General features: G+C 53.0%; 1 protein-coding gene across 2 annotated transcripts in view; it reads right to left on the bottom strand.

Moving 5' to 3' along the window:
- Positions 1–21,031, bottom strand: part of MGAT5B (alpha-1,6-mannosylglycoprotein 6-beta-N-acetylglucosaminyltransferase B) — a 65,692-nt gene that overhangs the window by 21,424 nt on the left and 23,237 nt on the right. For both annotated transcript variants that reach the window (XM_065909680.1, XM_065909679.1), the window contains exons 4-9: positions 20,858–20,973; positions 20,284–20,357; positions 19,107–19,277; positions 18,199–18,363; positions 17,341–17,510; positions 17–148 (exon numbers count right to left, since the gene is read on the bottom strand). In XM_065909680.1, the coding sequence (XP_065765752.1) occupies positions 17–148; positions 17,341–17,510; positions 18,199–18,363; positions 19,107–19,277; positions 20,284–20,357; positions 20,858–20,973 (828 nt within the window). The remainder of the gene's footprint in view (positions 1–16; positions 149–17,340; positions 17,511–18,198; positions 18,364–19,106; positions 19,278–20,283; positions 20,358–20,857; positions 20,974–21,031) is intronic.

Genomic DNA, 21,031 nt, shown 5'->3' with positions numbered 1-21,031 from the left:
CCCGCTGCCCTCTCACCGGTACTTCCTGAAGGAGAGTCCCATGTGCTGCTTCATCTGCTGCAGGCCGTGGTAGTCGGTGTAGATGAGGTCAAACGGCAGGGGCATGGTGAGTGGGCAGTTCCCCCGGCCTGGCGGCACCCCTAAGTTACTGAGAGAAGAACCCTTCAGAGTCTGAGCCCTAAGAGGGACCCACAGACCCACTTTCCCATCCAGTCTTGTGTTTGGGGGATCTGGACCTAACCCTGGTTCCTACAGCCCAGAATAAAATGGGGAGGGGGGGACACTGTAAAGGAAAGTGAGGTCAGTGCATGAATCCTGGCTGACTCTTGAAGAGGAAGCCAACAGGGCCGCCATGTACAGTTGCATAGGTTTTTCACTGCACAAGAGCCTCCAACAAGGGGCAAATGGGACTGAGATCTGGCCTGGGCTACCTTGCCAAGCCTGCGCCTGGCCTGGGCTACATGCCAGAAGGAAGAGAACCTTCTGCCCATTTGCACAAACCTGATCCCCACAGAGCTGTGTCCACCCAGAGGGGGTGTGGACACTCACAAAGTACCATGAACACCAGTCGAGACCCTCAGCGCAGCTTCAGCATTTGTTTGGAACAGAAGGGCCCCCAACCCCAAATCCCAGAAGATACAATCCTTCTCTGCTGACTGGTTCCTGGCCACGGAGAAGCCCAGCCCTGGCCCACTGGGGGACCCTGCCTGCTGGGTCACTTTCTCGCACCTTTTCCTCTGGGACAGGGCTGCCTCTGGCGACCCAGGTCGGAGTCTCTGGGTCATCACACTGGAGCCTGGAGGACATGGCCTCACTTCTCCCAGGTCCACCTCCCTGGAGACAGGCTTAGAGGCCCCTGCCCGGCCCCCACAGTGCCAGCACGAACTTTGTCCTGCTCACCCCTGCCCACCCTCCAGAAGCCCCTGCTAAGCCTGCCTACACACCCCCTACAAGGATGATGGGGTTTTTAGATCAGTGACTCAGTAAGTTTGTACTGAGTGGCTGAGCCTGGCAGGGAGTAGTGTCGGCCCCCAGGGAAGCCCTCCTTTTTTGGGGGGGCCCCCAGGAACCTCTCACATCCTCCTGATTCCTGCCTCCCTTGGGTTCATGGGCCAGATGCTGGAAGGCATCCGTGAGACCTCCCTCCGAGTGAGTCCCTGCAGGGATCCACCCGGCAAAAGGGCCACGATTATCATCTGTTCCCTGGGTCACATCTCGAGCTCCTTGAGACAATTCAAGCAGACAGAGAAGCGGCACCTGGACGCCTCTGCACTCTCCTGCTCACACTCAGCAGCACACCAACAGAGGCTCTGGATGCACCGTCTCCCAGAGCAAACTGCCCTAGCGCAGCCTTTTCAGCGATGTTTATGACAACCTGATGACAAAGCCATGATGGAACGATGTCAAGGGGAGCTTTCGGAGACGAGGATCAAGGCGTCAGGGGTTGGCCTGTGCCAGCAGAGAAGGGCAGCACGACAGAGCGGGGTTTCTCTGTACTGCTCCCCACCAGCCAGTGCACCCCAGCCTCACTCAGCTTCCCCACACTAGCACCCCAAGTGTGAGAACCTTTGCTGCTAAGTGGGGACTGTGTGCGTGTTAGTCGCTCAGTCATGTCCAACTCTTTGCGGCCCCACGGACTGCAGCCCACCAGGCTCTGTGCATGGAATTCTCCAGGCAAGAATACTGGAGTGCAAAAATCTTATAACCATTTTCTCCCCATTTCTCTTGTGCGTGTGTGAATATGCTATAGTTTATTCATTCAGTGGAAAGGCATATGGATTGTTTTCTGATTTTTGCTCCTGTTGCCCACTGTCGATATAAATATCCTTATACATACACCTCCTGATGCACATGTGCAAGAATTTTGGGGGATATATAATCAGAAATAAAAATTCTGAAGCTCTCAAGTATTTATCTAGGAGTAATTGTTAAATGTAATAGATAATACTCAACTATTTTGCACAGTAGTTTCTTATCTTTTAAACTTAAAACTGGCGAAGCTCCCCCACTCCCCACCCATCCAATCTCCAATGATCCCTCTATCCAACCAGATGGCCATAGGCAGGATTCTCAAAGCCAGGACTTCTAAGGCAGGGCCCACCTCTTCTGCTTTTTTGTTGAAATACTCAGAAAGCAAAGAAGAAATACTTCAGCTTTTTTGTTGAAGTCCTCAGAAAGCGTAGACCTCAGAGGTCTGGAGCTATCACAGGAAGCAGCGCCCATAACCTGAAGACTTTATGAAATATCTGGTGGTGTTTTTTAAGTGTCAAGCAGGTTTTATATTGTACTCTGTGGGATCCTGTTTTCTTTCAAGGATGGCTGTCTCTCACACACACACCCCCACACTTCTCCAGTCAGATGGAGCACCATTGTTGTCCTGGGTTATAGAAGCTCTGGGTTGAGGACGGACCCTAGTCCCCCTCCCCACTGCCTCCACTCCATTGAGAACCACAAATAGAAAGACAAAGTGATGACGCCTCTTGCAGAAGTGAGGGAGGGGGTGGCTGCTCCTCCCTCATGGAATCTGGGTCTGAAAAAAATGAAGACGATTCTGAAAATATAACCCGTAGGTGGGTCTAGTTGCTGCTACCTGCAGAGTCACATGACTTCCCCACACTGCCTTTCTGGCTGGTTACCAGGCAACGTGTTGTCCCTCTGTAGCCATGAGTGGTACCACAAAGTCACGGGCCCCAGCCACACCCCTGGCCCCAGCCCCAGCCCCAGCCCCAGGGCCACTGGGAGGCCTGATGAACAAGTCATGGGGTCTTCTCCTGGGAGGATGACTCTGCACTGATGTTCTAGAGCCTCTATCATCATCTCCCTCACCTTCGTGGCTACCATTCTGAACACAGGCTCCATTCTACAGGCTTTCAACTCATTAACTCATCAATCCCTTTCGTCTGGACAGCTACCCTATGAGATCAGACCCGTTCCTAACCTGCTCCCCTCTTTACAGATTAAGAAACAGGTTTAGTAATTTACCCAGGATCACAGAGCCAGGGAGGAGTAGAGCTGGGACTGGGACCCAGGCAGTAGGCTCCAGCACCCACGCTCCCACTGGCCGAGCTCTCCTTTCTCCCCAGACTCACCGGCCACCAGACAGTACAGCGGTGTGTCATCAGTCCACAGCGACATCCCGAAATTGGAGCTGCAGGCTGCCAGCAGAGATCGGCCCCAGTCCCAGTTTTGTTGCTAACCTTGGAGGAGTCGTAGCCTCTAGGAATTTCATCTTTTTCATCAGCAAAAGACAAAAAATGCCTACCTCACCAGGTTCCTGATAAGATCGAGTGAGGCAAGGAGAGTGAAAGTTCCACTGATTGTTCTGACTTCAGTCATCAGTTTCACCTTCTGAATTGCCAAGTCTGGAAACTCCTGACTCCCACCCCAGCATACACATACCCCTCACCTAAGGCCCCAGTCGTTTTCAGCTGGAATCTGGAAATCATTTCCTCTCCCTTCCGCCTCCCTCTAGCCTTGCCTGACTCTTTTATGGAGAGATGTTCCCACAGTGTCTACCTGGTCAGTCACTCCTGGTTGCATTTGATCCTTCTCAGAGCCTTCTTACCTCCTGCTCCTTGACTCAAACCTTGCTTCCTCCTCCAGGAGGGCTTCCCTGGTAGCTCAGCTGGTAAAGAATCTGCCTGCAATGCGGGAGACCCTGGTTTGATTCCTGGGTTGGGAAGATCCCCTGGAGAAGGGAAAGGCTGCCCACTCCAGTATTCCGGCCTGGAGAATTCCATGGACAGTCCATGGGGTTGCAAAGAGTCGGACAGGACTGAGCGACTTTCACTTTCCTCCTCCAGGAAGCCTTCCTTGGCCCTCTGAACAGAGTGAGACGCCCTTCTCTTTTGATACCCCTACCCCAGCATCCCACTGTCCTCGCTACCATCCTTCTGCACTGCCTTGAGTCACCTCCTCACTTGGGCACCCCTCCCCCAGGGTAGGGCTAGATTACCTTTGAAAGCACAGAGCTGGGACAGGATCTGACCCAATAAGTATCGTGTTCATGAATGAATTAACAAAGCAATGAACCCGGTGAACCCCCCAGGAAGAACTGGTTTAAAGGTTGAAAATATGGTCAAGAAAAGCATGTTAGGAGAGAAGGGGCGGTGAGCAAGAGGAGCCCAGGGCTCATGTGGGCATCTCCAAGGGTTATCAAGACCTCCTGGTCTGAATTGGACACAAGTGACCCCACGGATCCCCAAAGGACATCATGGCAGGAAGAAGAGGAGGAGAGACAAATCAGCCCAGAGACAGCAGGTCCCCTCCCCAGGGGGAGTTAACGAGGAGCCCCATCCCCGCAGCCACAGAAAACAAAGATTTTCAGTTTACAGTGACTGTATTGGAGATTCGTCTGCAGTTTCCTCATTACTCTCGTCAGGAGGCATCTGAGCTCGTCCAGAGAAAAGCTGAGAGGGTCAGTCGAGGGGAGAGGGGGCTATGGTTTTATCACTTGTAATTTAAATTCACTTTTATGGGCAATTTTACGCTAAGTGGTTGGTTGGAGCAGCAACATGAATTGAAAAACACTCTCCTGACATCCTTCAGTCAAAGGTGCCCAGGGAGGCTCACTTGTACAATTCCACCTTACACGCTGACTCCTCAAAAGTCCTCTGTCCAGATGGCCCCGTAATTCCAACGTTAAGTTCATTTCTCTTCAGACTCTTACCCAGAGCTGCGTCAGGAGGGGCTCGGGAAGCCTCCCCACCCCCACGGCACTGTTGAGATGGGGACAAGCAGCATCTCAGCACGAAGGGGCTTCAGACGCACCCACCTAGCAGCCCCCGTCCTCCCGCCCATGGCCACCCCCAGTGCTTGGGAAGTTTCCGTGGAATTGCCAATCTGGGCAGTTGCAATGAATTTCTAAGTGTTCTCAGGCTGCCTGAGTGGGAGTCTCAATGCAGACCAAGGGGATGGGGGAGGGGTGATGGGGAGTCAGGGTTTCATGGGGACAATTGCAGTCTGGGAAGATGAAAGAGCTTTGGAGGTGGATGGTGGTGACGGTTGTACAACTGTGTGAATGTATCTAATGTCACTGAACTGCACGTGGTTAAGATGGGTAAACTTTATATGTACGTTACAAAATTTTTCTAAAAACCCCAAAACAGATTGTCCACACTCACAATGTCCATGTACAGCCCCACACACACCCAGCACTCTCTCTCCCAGAGGCACCCCTACCCCATCTTCTACAGGCCCCCACAATGGAAGTGTCAGTCGCTTAGTCATTTTCAATTCTTGGCAACCCCATGGACTATAACCCGCCAGGCTCCTCTGTCCACGGGACTTCCCAGGCAAGAGTACTGGAGTAGGTTGTCATTTCCTTTTCCAGGGTGTCTTCCTGAACCCAGGAATCAAACTCATGTCGCCTACATTGCAGGTAGATTCTTTACCAACTGAGACACCAGGGAAGCACCACCCCGCAACAATGGAGAGGGTCAGCAAATAGGCAGACCAGGATGTATTAGCCACTCTTGGCCAAAAGATCAAAAGATGGTGGGACTTCCCCAGGGGTGCAGAGACTCTGTGCTCCCAATGCAAGGCACTGGGCTTAATCCCTGGTCAGGGGACTAGCACCCACATGCCCTAACAGAGATCAGAGAGTCCAAGTGCAGTCAAATAAACAAATATCTTTAAAAAGATAAAAGACCCAAAGGTAGGTTACAACAAGGTGGAGAAGAAAAAATACAACCCATACACAACAGAAGAAAAAAGAAGAAAAAACAACTCTCAGCTAGGAATCAAAATGCTGAGTTCTATGCATATAAATTTTTAAAAGAGATGAGGGATAGAGCTAACCTTTATCTGTAAGTTTTGAATTTATATTGTTTCTTCCCATGTACCAAAAAAGAAAAAAGTGCCAAGTTCTAACAGTGAAGAGGATCCCCAGGTGTGAGCTCCAGCACGAATTTGCTGGGCTGCCTTGCACAGACGTAGAAGGGCTCCTGTACGCTCCCATTCTGTGACACAGGACAAATCTCCACGGCCCCTCCAAGGCTAAAAACTCTTCGGGTTTATGTCTCCCTGTGCTTGGTCTGTGACTGGAAATAAGCTCTCCAGGTAGCGCTCAAATTCTGGAACAGACTATTCTCTCTCTCTGTCTGTCTTCTCTGTGTGGGAAGGACCTAATTAAAAAGCATCCTTACAACGTGCTCAAAGATCTTTGCCTTCAAGAGCTAAGAGAACAGGGGAACTTCAGCTTCCCTGGATCCATCTCATTACTGGGAGCACCTGGCTGGGCAGCCCAGGACCCCTGTCTCCTCCGGGGTCCGCCAGCCCTCTGATGCCATCGGGTGCCCATCCCCCGAGCACTACAGCATTGACCTTGGCTCTCTCCCAAGGTCCATTGTTAAAGCACCCGCCGCCTCTTCCCCAGAACACAAGGAACACAAAGAAGCAAACGCAGAAAGCTAACTGGGCATCTAACGAGCTGCTGTAGAAGGCTGGTTAGCATCACTAACGAGGAAGGAATTAAATTCTCCTGCCAGGTTTCCTCTCTTGCCCAGCGTGAGCTGACCTTCCTGAGCCTGACAAAAGTACCCTTATGATGCCCTCATGATGGGTCCACCCACAACGTCTGTCTCCTGACAAGACAGTGCCCTCGGAGGGTCAGGGATCACAGCTAAAGAGAATGGCCGGGTCCCCAGTGGAGTCAGGGCTCAGAGGAAGCAGGAATTCAAAGGAAAAGCAGATCAGAGCTGACTCCAGCCATGCCTCAGCCAAAGCCCAAAGGAAGTACAAGCGGGAGGATGCTGAAAGGGAACTGGGTGGCCTGCATTGGGCCTGTGGTCCAAAGCCAACGCTTTCTTCCCCAGCGTTCCTTCCTAGTAAGCAAACTCAGGGCTAAGAATAGGGCTGCCACTCCCAGGAGAGGTGGATGAAACCACAGACTCATTCCTCCAGCTCCCCGGGGGCTGCGGTGCCAGGAACGCATCCCTCTGGCTGTCCCCTGCCTCCTTCCCATTTATGTAACCGTGCGCGTGAGTGCTGAGCAGGAATCCAGGCTCCTCTCGCCAAGCCAGGCTTTCCATGAAGGTGGCTCTTAGGTCCAGGTGCAGGTTTGGATCTATTCTGGCTCCTGATGGCCAGGCCGGTCCCAGAGGGGCCGCCTCTTGGCTCTCGGGTGGGGCCTGCCATTGGGATGCTGGTTTCCAGTTTTTCTGGGGCTTCTCACGTCCTAGGCGCTCTCGCTGTTCTATGCATGCTGTGTGCTAAGCCGCCTCAGTCATGTCTGACTCTTTGTGACCCTATGGACCATAGCCGGCCAGGCTCCTCTGTCCGTGGGATTCTCCAGGCAAGAATACTAGAGTGGGTTGCCAAGCCCTCCTTCAGGGAATCTTCCCGACCCAGGGACCAAACCTGCGTCTCCTGCATCTCCTGCCTTAGCAGGCAGGTTCTTTACCACCAATGCCACCTGGGGAGCCCCTCAGTGTTCTATCCAATTCCACAAGCCTTTGTGGAGAACCAACTCATAGAGGAAACAAAGATGGGGTGAGACCCTGCTCTTAGACACCCTGGAACAAGTCTTGTGGGGGATGTGGGTTAAAGACACAGCCCTGGGGTGCCAGCCATGAACCGTGCAGGGATCTGAGTCCATTCCAGAACAGCCCAGGAAAGAACAGTCTGGTTCCAAGAAAAGTCTTCTCTTTATGGGAGCCCTTTGATGATTTCGGGGAAGTTGGAAGGAGTGTTAGGGGTTATTCATACCATTCTGTCTTCTGCCAGCTTCACCAGGAATAGAAAAGTCCCAGGCCAGCCCTGACCCCGTCCTGAGCTGGGAGCAGCAGAGTTTTATCCCTCCCGTGGGGGGCACGTCAGTCTCCAAGAAGTTCATCCCACCATCTGCCTCCTTCCTCTCCTGCTGCCATGGGACAAGACCTTCTCCTGGCCAGGATGCCCCCTTCCTTTACAAGAACCCACGGCTCCTAAGGTTTGAAGGTATACGGATGCGTTCCTCCCCTCCCCCAGGACAAATCCCACCTCCTTACTCTTCCTTCAAAAGCCTGCAGAAGCCAGCCCTCCTCTTCCTTTCTTCTCTGACTCCCTGAAAGTTCTCCCCACCCCACTTGGTTGCATGAACCTTTCTTGAGAGCCCGTGATTTCTTTTAAATCACTCTTCCTTTGCAACCTCCCAGCCCCAATGTGGACCAGACCAGAGCTGGAAAAGGCGCCTTGGCCACTGCATCCATGAGATCAAGACTTAGGGGACTTGATTAGCAAGAAACAGACTCCCACTCTTTGAGGCTCAGAGCAGCTTGGAGGGGGAGGAGCAGGGAATCATCTCTCCTGGATCCCCAGGAAGGATGAAGGCTGGGTACCAGGGAGGCTCTGGGCCCCCAGCAGCAGAGGCCCCCCACCTTCTGTGGTGTCCCAGCTGTGCTAAATGGTATCCCACAACACAGATTAAAAGGCCTCCTTGGAACCCAAGGAGAAGGAAGGCAAAAGAAGGGAGAGGCAGGAATTCTCTGGGGGTCCAGTGGTTAGGACTCCTAACTTCCAGTGCAGGGAGCACAGTTTGATCCCTGGTCTGGGAGCTAAGATCCCATAAGCCATGTGGTGTGGCCAAAAACAAACAGAAGAGGGAGGGGATGGAGTGTTTTATTGTAAATTAGCCACTTGCCTCTCATGCCTCCTCTAGCAAGAGGTGGAGGAGAAAGAGCCACTGTGTACAGGGTCTGCTAAGTGCCAAGCAGAAGCTGGACATGGCTCTTCCTCCCCTGTTCTAATTGAACAATCAAATATTTCAAGCGTTCAGAAGTTATAGAAAAGAGTACAATGACATGATGAATATCTGTGCTGCCACTTCCCAGCCTTGTCAAGTCATCAGATTTCTGCCATATTTGGTTCAAGGGTTTTTGTGAAGGGTTAACACACTAGAAGTCCAGGGCAGCCTTCGGGGTGTTCCAGTCTTATCTGCTGTCCTCACACCTCCTGCCCCCTCCACCTCACTCCCAGAAGATGCTCATTCCTCCTACATCAAAGATGAAATAAGGACTTCCCTGGTGGCACAGTGGTAAGAATCCACTTGCCAGTGCAGGGGACACGGGTTCGATCCCTGGTCCGGGAAGATTCTACAGCCTGCGGACCAACTAAGCTGGTAAGCCACAACTACTGAAGCCTGCACCCTGCAACTACTCAGCCCACACGCTGCAACTGCGGAAGCCCGTGTGTACTACAGCCCATGCTGTGCAACAGGAGAAGCCACTGAAATGAGACGCCTGGGCACCGCAACTGGAGAGTAGCCCCCGCTGGTTGCAATGATGGAAAGCCCACACGCAGCAACGAAGACCCAGAGCAGCCAAAACAAGAGAATGTTCTAAAAGATAAAAAGCATCAGTGGGAAGGCCCCGTCCCTGTAACCCCATTGGCAGCCCCACTACATCCTGCTCTCTTCCCCTTCCTCCTGGGGGCCACCCTCTGGGCCAAGGTTCACGATAATGTCTTTCTTCCTGGAGCTCAACCACTCCCTTTTCTGGCTCCTTCACACCAGCATTTAAACATGCTCACAGGGACTTCCTAAAGCAAATCAGTCCTGAATATTCACTGGAAGGACTGATGCTGAAGCTGAAACTCCAATAGTTTGGCCACCTGATGCGAAGAGCTGACTCATTTGAAAAGACCCTGATGCTGGCGGGAGGAGAAGGGGACGACAGAGGAGGAGATGGTTGGGTGGCATCACTGACTCAATGGACATGAGTTTGCGTAAGCTCTGGGAGCTGGTGATGGACAGGGAAGCCTGGCGTGCTGCAGTCCATGGGGCCACAAAGAGTTGGACACGACTGAGCAGCTGAACTGAACTGAACTGACAGGGACTTCCCTGGTGGTCCACTGGCTAAGACTCTAAGCTCCCACTGCAGGGTGCCTAGGGTTCAATTCTTGGTTGGGGAACTGGATCCCACATGCCGCAACTAAGTTAGCATGCCGCAACCAAGATCCAGTGCAACCAAATAAATAAATATTAAAAAATATAAAACAACCCTGAGGCCTACCTGGACTGGCTGCTTAGAGGTTTTCTGGTTACAGCTTGGTCAAGCTGGGCTGAGCACAAAGGACAGGACGTGGTCCCTGCCTTCGTCACTCTCCAGGGACCATCCCCAGTATTTCCCTTGAACAAACATTGATCAAACAGAAAGGCCAAGAGACCAATTTCCACCAGGGCTGGTGCTTGACAGCTAAGAGTCTCCCCTCCTCGCCCTCCTTATTTAAACATTCTCCTCTCAAGCTTTCATCATTTGCCAGTTAAGTCAACTAATTTTCTACTAAACCCAATTTCACTCATGGAAGGAGGAAGAGCTGAGTCATTTTTCCTCATGCCATGTACTATTAATGATGCTTGAAATTATGCAAATAAAATGGATGAGCACAGCTGATCCTGGGCAGGCGGGAAGGGGAAAGGCTTCGTTTTAAAATGCCCACCGTGGAGGCATGAGTCAAGTGCTCGGGCCTGTTGGGCTGGGAAGATCCAGAGGAATCGGGTGGAGAGGGAGGTGGGATGGGAGACCGGGATGGGGAATTCGTGTAACTCTATGGCTGATTCACATCAATGTATGACAAAACCCACTGAAAAAAAAAAAAAAAAAGTGAAAAAAATAAAAAATAAAAAAAATAAAATGCCCACCGTGGATCTGGACATTCCTGGGGACGTCTCAGATGCAGCCAACGGGGACTCTGGCTTCGTGTCTCCTCCCGCTGCACGTGCAGGGTGCGGCCAGGACTGCTTGACATCCCCAAGCTGAAGTCTGATCAGAGCCCATTGTCCCCACCTGCCGCTGCTGCCGCCACTGTCACCCCGGAAACATCTTGCAGAAGCAAAACCAGATGTGGATTCCGTGCACTGCCCCAAACATCATGTCAGCGCGTCGGTTAATTAAAACACCAAAACACGAGGAGCAGAGAAAAGCGGCTAGTCTGTCCAGCCTCGTTGTCGAGTCAGTGACCAAGACATCTGCCGTGAACATCTGTGAATAAACTACAACAAATGTACGGGCAGCATCCTCAGCCTGCAGCCTTCCTCACGCGCGGCGTATACCAGCCCAGGGAGACGTTTCTGCAGTAGGAGCCAAGCCGTGACTCTCAGAATTTGGATTATCTGCACACCCTGCTGACCTATTTTCACATGACCCTGGTGCCTCTTGCATAGAACGGCTCCACCTGGCTGGGAGATGGGACCCCCAGATGACCCCACCTTCCGCAGAGCCCACGGCAGCGCCATGCCTGTATTCAGTGGTCTCTCTGCCTGTGACCCCTTTCTAGGCTCAAACAGTCACCATCGTGTTACGGGTTGCCTTGTTGTCCCCCCACCAAACATATATTGGAGTCCTAACCCCAGAACCTCAGAATGGGACCTTATTTGGAGGTAGGGTTCTTACAAAGGTGACCAAGTTGAAATGAGGTCATTAGTGTAGGTCCTGATCTCATACAACTGGTGTCCTTATACGAAGGGGGCCACTGAACCCAGACCCATGCGCAGAGAGAATGCCACGTGCAGAAGAAGGCAAAGATGCAGCTGATGCTTCCACAAGCCAGTGATCACCAAAGATCACCAACGACCAACAGAAACTCAAAGCCTCCGAACCAGTCAACCCTACCAACACCATGATCTCAGACTTCCAGCATCCAGAAGTGGGAGGCCGCCCACTTCAGTTGTTTAAACCTCCCAGTCTATGGTACTTCTTTACAGCAACTCTAGCAAACTAAATCACCTCTGTATGTTAACGTCCACTCAAGGAAAGGCCTGCAGGTATGTAGCATTCAGGTGGTCCTGGCAGAGAATGAGTGTTGGGAGCTCATAGGCTAGGCCCAACCAGCAACTGTCACCAGGAAAAAGTACATCCAGGAAAGGGCGTGGCATGAAGTATCAGGCTTGGCCCAGATATCAGGCTGGCCCAAAAGTTGATTTGGGATTTTCCATAAGATGTTTCAGAAAACCCCCAAGGAATTGTTTGGCCAACCCAATACATTCCCGGTCAGCAGGTTCACACAATGTCCCAGAAGGGGTGCAAGTGGCCCAGCTTCCTGGGCCAACTCTGGGGGGTACCTCCTTGGCCTACCTCCTCCACTCAGCCCTGCCCTGCAGCCAGGGGGGAACACGGGTGCTTTCAAGTCTGCAAAGGCGGGCTCAGGAGGAATTCACACATCTTTTCACAAATCCTCTAGGGTTCTGAGCCCTCACCCCAGGCCTGTTCCTTGGTAACTATTCACACACTGCAGTATCCTAACTGCACAGCTATCCTGCTAAACAGACTGGGAGGTGGGGGGTGGGGCATTGAAAGGCCATATACCCAACTTTTCTATTTCCCAACCATCACTGCTCATTAGATCATAGATCGCCAGGGTAAGCTTTGAAAACTTGATACTCGGCCCCACCCCAGACCAATTAAATGAGAGACACCAAGACACCCAAAGGCCAATAAGTTTCCAAGGCAGTTCCACTACAGCCAGGGTTAAGAATTCCTACCTGAAATGAATTTCAACACAGCGGAGGCTGTTAGTTTTATAGACATAACTGTACTATGTCTCCCGGGGAAGGAGGTTTTCTTTTTTTAATTTTTATTCTTTCAGTTGTCTTAAATTGTACCTGGTATCAGATTTAGAAAAAACCTTCCTGAGACTGTTCCCTCAGGTGGCTCAGCTGTTTACACAATTCTGCCACATCTGAGCAAGAACCTCTGTGGCACCTACACCCCACAGGGAGCCCAGGGCAGAGCTGTCTGGGCACTGCCTCAGGCCTGCCCACTTAACAAACTGCAAAGTGGAGACGGGGTAACCTCTCTCAAGAGCTCCTTCCTGCTGCAGGGAGTTCCAGCTCTGCATGGGTGACACATTGGTGGATATGGAAAATATGGATCCTCTGTGGGGTGTGTGTGCATGGGGGTGTACCTGTGTGCATGCGAGAGTGCTTGTGTGCATGGATATGCACAAGTGTGCCATGGGCTGAATATCACACTTAGGGGTATGTGTATGTCCATGTGCAAGGGTGTGTGTTTGTGTGTGATGCAGGCATGCCTCTTTACTCAGGGGTGTGCATGCAGGGGTGCGTATACATACAAGGGTGTACCTGGGTGATTGTGCACAGGGGCATGCGTGCATGCATAAGCGTGCACATATGCAGTGAAAGAAATGGCAGCAGGGGCGTATTTCAGGTGTATTTCACAAGGGCCTCACTTTCAGGACCGCCCAAGGGCAGTGACCTCCATCTTCACTGCTCTGGCCCTGTGATGGACATCGGCAACCTCACTGATGACAGGCTCAGCTCCAGCCGGGCCCAGTGAGTGGCCAGAGGAGGAGGAAGTAGTCTGGGCAGGTGAAGACTCAGGGTCGAGGTTGGAAGAGGAGACATCCCGGCAGGGGCTGAGCAGAACAATTGAGTTAAAGTCCTGCCTCTCGGGCTTCCTCGGAGGCTCAGTGGTAAAGAAGCCACCTGCCTAGGCAGGGACATGTGTTCAATCCCTGGTCCGGGAAGACCCCACACACCACAGAGCAACCAAGCCCATGAGCCAGGACTATCGAGCGTGTGTCACAACTATTGAGCTCACGTGCCGCAATGACTGAGGCCTGGGCACCCTAGAGCCACGTTCCACAACAAGAAAAGCTTCCACCATGAGAAGCCCATGCACTGCAATGGGAGAGCAGCCCCTGCTTGCTGCAACGAGAGAAACCCCACATGCAGCAACGAAGACCCAGCACAGCCAAATCTAAATAATAAAATAAATGGATAAAAGGTTCTTTAAATTCCCGCCTCTTAGGGAGACTTGTCGAATAGCTGCTCTCTCACACAAAGATGGTTCTCTGAGTGTGATGTTGGGCCATCACAAACTCAGGGAGCCTGCCCATTCCCTGAGGGAGCAGTTGGGAAAGGAAGTTCTCACCTCTCTGGCCCCAAAAGATGCACAGTCAGAAGGGAAGAGTCCAGCTAACGCTGATAAACGTGAATTCATCTAACCTAGAGGTGGAGCCAGGTGTTGGTGGTGTTGACAGAAGGATGCTCCACACTTGCAGGGGACTTCTGTGTGGCAGAGCCTGAGATGCAGGCTCTGGATGGTCCCCATCCCCAGGATCCTTCACACTGCATCTTGGAGTCTCCGGTGACCCGGGGACAAGGGTCCCCAAATCCTTGCTTACTGCTCTTCCTGAGGCAGGTCTGGCTTCCCATAGCACTGGCTGTGCCATCCTAAGTTGTCTGAGATTTCTCTGACTTCCTGCACCTCGGGTCCCTTTTCTCTTTCCTCCTCCTCTTCCCCCGTCCCATCTGAGTTTCCCGTAGGAAGCTTTGAGGCCAGGAAGAGATGCCTCTTCGCATTATTTGCAAATGTCAGCTGCTTCTGCAGTGTTCTGCTCCACAGTGTAGATGCGTCTCCCAAGCTCTCTGTTCAGAGGGAGCAGGGGCGGGCCCTGCGCGGTGAGCAGCAGTGCGTGCTGGCGGGCAGCAGGAGGGCCCACCCAGCTCTGAAGTGGCCCGCACAATGCCAACAGCTTGTTTGACAACAAAATGCCACAGGGTGAGAGCCAGCGTGGGGGACGTGTGGCTGGTTCCCGCTCCCAACCCTGGGAAGCTAGTTTGACGGTTCAGCACCAGCCTCCGGGACAGCTCCCAGCCTAGCTCATTCCCACTCAGGTGATTCAACCAGAGGAGGCGGAGCTGCTGTTTCCAAGTGGAACCTCCTCCCCCAGAACTCGCTGCTCCTGACCTGGGATGTGTTTCCAAACGCTGCCACAACCATGCAGCCCCTTCGTCAGGCCCTGTCACCTTCTCCCCCTACAAAGCAGACCGTCTCCCACATCCACACTTACACATGCTGTTCCTCTCTGAAGACACTTTTCATCCTTCCTAAGCCTACTGAAGACAAGCACATCAACTTAAAAGGATGATTCCAGAGGGAGGAATTTCAAGCCATGGTGATGAAAACCTTCAAACTACTAGGTCATTTGGTAGCCTCACAGCACACCCCAGTCTCAGCCTCGTTCTCCCCTGACTCTCTCTGACAACCTGAGTCACTGGCAGACTCTGAGTCACTCATTCTGAGTAGCCGCCCAAGACCAGTGCTCCCTGGGCCCTGTCGACCAAGTATTGTCGATGGCTCAGTCCCCGACAGCATCCTCCTCTCTCCAACACTTCTCTGCTACGGAGCATCAGCATTTGTGGTCAGGACAAAACGCCCATTAAAAAAAAGAAAAGAGAGAGAAAGACATCTAGAACTAACAGACCATCCAGGTGGTGGTCAGGCTCTAGACAGGAATCACATTTTAGCTTGAAAACCACCTGAAAGTAAGTTCATGGTCTGGTGAAGAAAAGTCAGTTTGCAGGCAAACAATTTAGGGGCCTTCCTTAGTTATGTGCTCAGTCATTCAGCCGTGTCCAACTCTTTGTAACCCCTTGGACGGCAGCCCTTCAGGCTCCTCTGTCCATGGGATTTCTCAGGCAAGAATACTGGAGCAGGTTGCTATTTCCTCCTCCAGGGGATCTTCCCAACCCAGGGATCCAACCCGCATCTCTTGTGTGTCCTGCATTGCCAGGTACATTCTTAACCACTGAGCCACCTGGAAAGTCTCCTTAGTTAGACCCTGGGACAAATTAGGATAGTCTCATTTCAATGCCAGTGAAAGGAATAGAAATTCACCAAGCACAAGATCTCAAGCCATAAAGAAAATGTTTTGATAACTTTGAATATATTAAAATTAAGTCCTCCTGTTCCTTAAAAATAGACATAAAGAAATCACAAAGACAAACCACAAATTAGATTGGGAGATTTTAAAACACATATAACTTACACAGGATTTATACCTATAATAGATAAAGAACTCCTATAACTCAATAAGGAAAAGATAAACAGCAAAGCAGAAAAGTGACAAATGACACAAATAGGCATCTCATCAAGAGGAAATAAGGAGAGCCAAGCATATGATCAACTGCTCAACCTCATCAGTTGTCAAGGAATGAAAGTTAAGACCATAACAAGATACCACAATACCACTCCACAGCCCCAGTGAGAAAGCCCAATAACACTAACTGTGGGGAAGAATCAGCCCCCTGGGAACCTACACGTGGTAGGACTCGACTGGTGCAGTCACTTAGGAAAACAACTGGCATTGTCTTGTTAGGCTGAATTTTTAGACACCTGGAGTCCCAGCAATTGTGCACCTAAGTCTATACCAAAGAAAAAACTCAGTCTATACCCAAGAGAAACTCTGACCCAGAGATACCTGGTGACATGTCCACCACAGATAGTATCATTCAAAATAACATGAAAAAACACGGGGAAATGTCCACAGATAGGAAAAATTGATGAATAATTGTAGTATAGTCACACAATGGAATATTATACATCGGTGAACATGAATGACATAGAGCTACAGGCAGCAACATGGAGGAATCTTGGAAATCTAATAATGAGTGAAGAAAACAAATCTTTGAGGTTATAATCAGTAGGTAAAAATTTTACAAAGCTCAAATTAAACCAAAATAAAAACTAAATCATATATTGTTTATTCATACATAAAATTGTAAAAACAACAACAACAAAAGAACAAATTTTGTTTTTTAAAGCAAAAGAATGATAAACACAAAATCGAAGTTTCAGGTTTCCTCCAGGGCTGGGTGGTGTCGAGGGGAGAGGGATGGGTGAGAGAAACCCCCAGGTGAACACAAGAGTCCTTGTAATACTCTCATTCTGCAGCTGGGTGGTGGCAGAATCATAGATCACTTCATTCTTGTGCTTTGTGACATATGGTACATATATTTTTGTACATATCAAATATCATATAATAAATATTGATAGATAAAATAAGAAATATCTTATATATTTCTGTATCCCACAAATATAGTGGTTAAAAATGAGCCTAATCATACACACACACACAATCACATCCCCTCTAACCACCAGTCTCCCACCTCCAACAGCACCAGAGGGACCTGGAAAGGCAAGCACTGGAAGAGGCAGGCATCACTGGCCCACCTCCCCACCCTCTAGGCCTTCCTGGCCCCCATGAAGAAGCCCAGTCCCAGAAGAGGACCCCCGAGGCCGCACCAAGTCAGGCAGGACGGGAGCAGTGGGGACCCTATCTGATGATGCGGCTCAGTTCCACAAACCAGGATCTGTCAGGCCCTGAGCACAAACAACAGGAATCCCCTTAGTCCAAGACGGAGAACTTGACACTGTTTGCACAGCACTGAGCAAATACGCTCCCTGGTGCATCCCCCAGAATGACGGGGGCATCAGCACTGAGGACGGCAGGGCGGGAGGCAGACCCAGCAGGTGGAGAAAGCTACGGGGAACGTCGCCATCTGACAGTGGCTGGGCTCCTGGGGGACAGGCTCCCCTCCCTCCCCTCCCCCGCACTCACCTCTGCAGCTCCTTCAGCGACACTGTGATCCGGAGGCCGTGGCCCAGGACATAGAGAGCAGCCAGGATGTCTGCCCACTGCACCATCTCCCCCAGAGGCCCGCCCTTCAGCACCCGCGGGCTGAACACGTCCCCCGACTCCTCCGTCAGGAAGCCGATGTGGACGAGGATCTGGTGGGGGTCGGGGGTGGCGGGACACAGAGGGTCAGCTTGGGGGAGCAGCAGCCCTCGGCCCGGCCACCCCCAGGGAGAGCCGGCCAGCGGAAGACACGGTCTCCCTCCCGGCTGTGCTTTCTGGCACCAGAGCACAGCAGAAGGGCCAAGAGGCACGGTGGCCTCGCTGGAGACACAGGTGAGCAGGACGGTCACACCCTGCCCTCGGTGAGCTTATGTTCCAGATGAAAGAGGCAGACAGTAAACACAGACAAGAGAAAATTCATGAAATGACAAGGACTCTGAAAGAAATAAACAGGGCAAATGAGAGTCAGGCAAGTATTTATCGCATGGATGGATGGATGGACAGACAGATGGAGGAACCAACGAGCTGAGGAACTCCCCCAAACAGGCTACATTATTCCCAACATTCCAGGCAAATGACACGACTTTTCTGCCTGACAAGAACAACACGTCCACAGAATGCAGGACTCCTAAGGGCGAGGGGGTGTCACTCTGCCCCAAACTTGAAAAGGGTCAGAACCAACACATGCAACCATCCTGACTCTGCCGCCGCACCACCCCAGCTCAAATTCAAATAAACACAATGAAAGCCTTTCAAGGGTAGACCCAGGGTGCCCTTGGCAGCCTGAGGTCCCCGGCTCACTAAGTTCAGCTCCTTGAATGCCCTGGGAGGATGCGGTACCTGCTTCTGCTCCCTCCGGACGCCCCCTAGTTTCTGCGCCAGGCGCTGGGCGGCCAGTGCCCACTGGGCTGTGAACCGCTTGGTGCGTTTCTTCATGAAGATTAGCGATTCCTTCCCACTGCCCATCAGCTCCAGGAGGTGGGACAGATTGCTCCGGAAAACTGCCTGGAGGGGGTGGGGTCCAGACCTCAGTTCTCTAACTTCCAGCCAGCAACTACACCACCACCATCATCCGCTACCCAGGGCATCTTCCCTGTGAGGTTGGGTCTGTTCTAGCTCCTTCCACGTTTCTAAGAGTCACGAGCTCCGCTCTCATCCCCCCAACAGTCACTCCCCAGCCACGTCGGTCTGTCCCAGCCCAGCTCCAGTCAGCCACCAGTCCTGGGCCCTTCAGGACGGGGTCAGCTGTGACCTGTTCCCAGGATCCCAGCTCCGACAAGGAGGCAGTGAGGTCGTGGTCAGAGCCGGGTCTCCAAGGGCAGAGAAGCCAGGCTGCCTTTCAGCGGAGCCAGAGTATCCGTATGCCTTAAGGAAGTTAACTCAGCTCTCCAGACCTCAGATCTGTCATCTGTTAAATATGACTGTGTAAGGACTGCTGCGAGATTTAAGTACAAACAAAGTGTCTGGCACACAGGGAGCCTTCAATGAGTGACAGCTATTATTACTATTATTCCAGTCCATTAAGGGAGGCGCCTCCAGGGCCCCAGCCTGCCCCTCAAGCAGTTTCAGCTTTGCAGCATCCCGCCGGAACTGGGGCGAGTACCCGCAGGCCGGCAGGCCGGGACCAGCCCACCCACCAGGCAGAGCCAGCTGGCCTTATCCTACCCGGGGGCCAAGTGTTCCCTGCTGTCCCCCAAGCACGACCCGGCCACCAGCCCCTTGCCGACCCACCCACCTCCCTCGCCTACCTGGACTTTGGGGAGGGGCTTGGGAGCCCTCTGGGTGGCCGTCTGGTTCCTCCAGGGCAGCGGGGGGCAGAACCACTCGACCTCACTGAGGTAGATGAGGAAGGAACACTCGGTGCCGTCCACCCCGAAGAAGGCGTAGCAAGGGTCAGAGGTCCAGCGGGCACGCATCCACTGCAGAGAGGGCCAGCCTGGGCCAGGGAGCCAGCGCCAGTCCCTCCTGTACCCAAAGGGCCCCCTTGCGGGATGTCCTTGGGGACCCCGAGGCCCCCCAGGAGAGGGTCCCTGGGGCCCATCCTAAAGGTGCAGCAAGGCCAGAAGCAGAGAAGAGAGAATGGACCAGGGTCCTAATACCCAGCCCTATGTCTCAGCCACTGAGAAACTCAGGGAAGGCCAGACTGGCCCACCATCCCCCAGGCCCAGAAAGAGAAGGACCCTGCGGGAATGAGGCCAGGTCAGGCCACATGCGGTCCAACAGTGGAGGTGCAGCAGCTGCAGGCCTGGCGGGTCCCTCATCATTTGTTCTCCATCCATAACCAAGAGCCAGGTTCGGCTGACGCCAAGGTCAGGGCGCAGCCTCTGAGCAGACAAGGGGTGCAGCCAGGGCGGGACTCATCCACAGCGGCCCCCACGTGGTCCCCAAGAAAGGGTCTGCAGTGCCACTGCCCCCCAACTCAGGGATTTCAGCACCAGTGAGGGGCTGGCTTTTATGCCTGTGAACTGGCTCCCCAGATAGACAGACTCCATGCAGTCGGGGGTGAGGGGGCACCCTGGGCGGGGGGGAGGGATTCTCTCAGTCCAGCTGGGTTAGAAGGGATGGAGAGAGAGAATGAGGTCCACTTCTTGTGTGAAATTGTTGGGATTCAGGCTGCTGGGGGTGGCACATGTATATTTAATAGCTTGTCTGCTGTAAGACAGTACTGAAAACCCCAAAACAGGACCCCTTCTGGGAAATTTGGGTTGGTGGACCAGGCAGGTGGCCCAAGCAGAGAAGCAGTTCCTCTGAGGTTGGCCTCTGCTAGCTAGTGCCAGTGTGAGGGTCCGGAGGCCAGGCAGAGAGCACCTTGGTGGTGGATGTTGTTGCTAGCAGAACCCCAGAGCTAATCTGGGGCACAGCCCCCGCCAAGCGGCCTGCTTCTCCTGGTCACCTCCACCCCCAACCGTCAGCCCCAAGCCTCACCTCCACCTTCCCTGAGCAGTCAGGGAACTTGGGGTCACTGGGCGCCTCACACTGGTCCCGCCGGCCTTCAGACACTGCAGGGAGAGAAGGCCAGCTTGCTGAGGACCTGGGTCCGGGAAGGAGCCCGGCAGAGAAGGCACAAGCCAGGTGGGAAGGGGGAGCATGGGAGCACACACTGCCCTTGATCTGAGTTTTCTTCCCTGCAAGGCCACCTGCCAGGGCTGGCCTGGGCCTGAGTTGCCCCCTCTGCCACAATGCCCACCCTCCTTAGGCGATTCGGGCCAATGAGGAGCTGGCCTGAATGGTTAAAGACCAGTTCTCTGGATGGGCAGACCTCAGGCACACATCCGAATGCACTCCCGACTTCTTGAGGGGGCTCCCCAGCCTGATGCTCCCCACATCAGAGGGACAGAGGGGCCACCCCGGGATGGTGGGGTCACCCCACTGACATCCCGAGGCAGGACCCCCCAGGAACCAGGGGAGCTGCTGCAGGGAGAAATCAGGCCCCACCCCGGACATCCCGCCACCCTGTACTCTGTCCTCCTAGGGGTTGCGAGGCGCCCCCGGCCCCCACCCTTGCTATGCAGGAGCAGGCTGTGGCGCAGGATCTGGTCCACCTTCACAGCGATGTCCGAGACGTTCTGGGCGATGGCCTGGATCCGCTCCATGAGGCCAGTCCCGGCAGAGAGCCTGAGAGGGAGAAGCCAGGGTGAGCCTGCGGTGATGGCCTTCCCGGGGGCGGGGGAAG

This window comes from Muntiacus reevesi, chromosome 18 (assembly GCF_963930625.1).
Source record: "Muntiacus reevesi chromosome 18, mMunRee1.1, whole genome shotgun sequence".
Lineage (NCBI taxonomy): Eukaryota > Metazoa > Chordata > Mammalia > Artiodactyla > Cervidae > Muntiacus > Muntiacus reevesi.
This window is presented reverse-complemented; position numbering and strand designations above follow the sequence as displayed.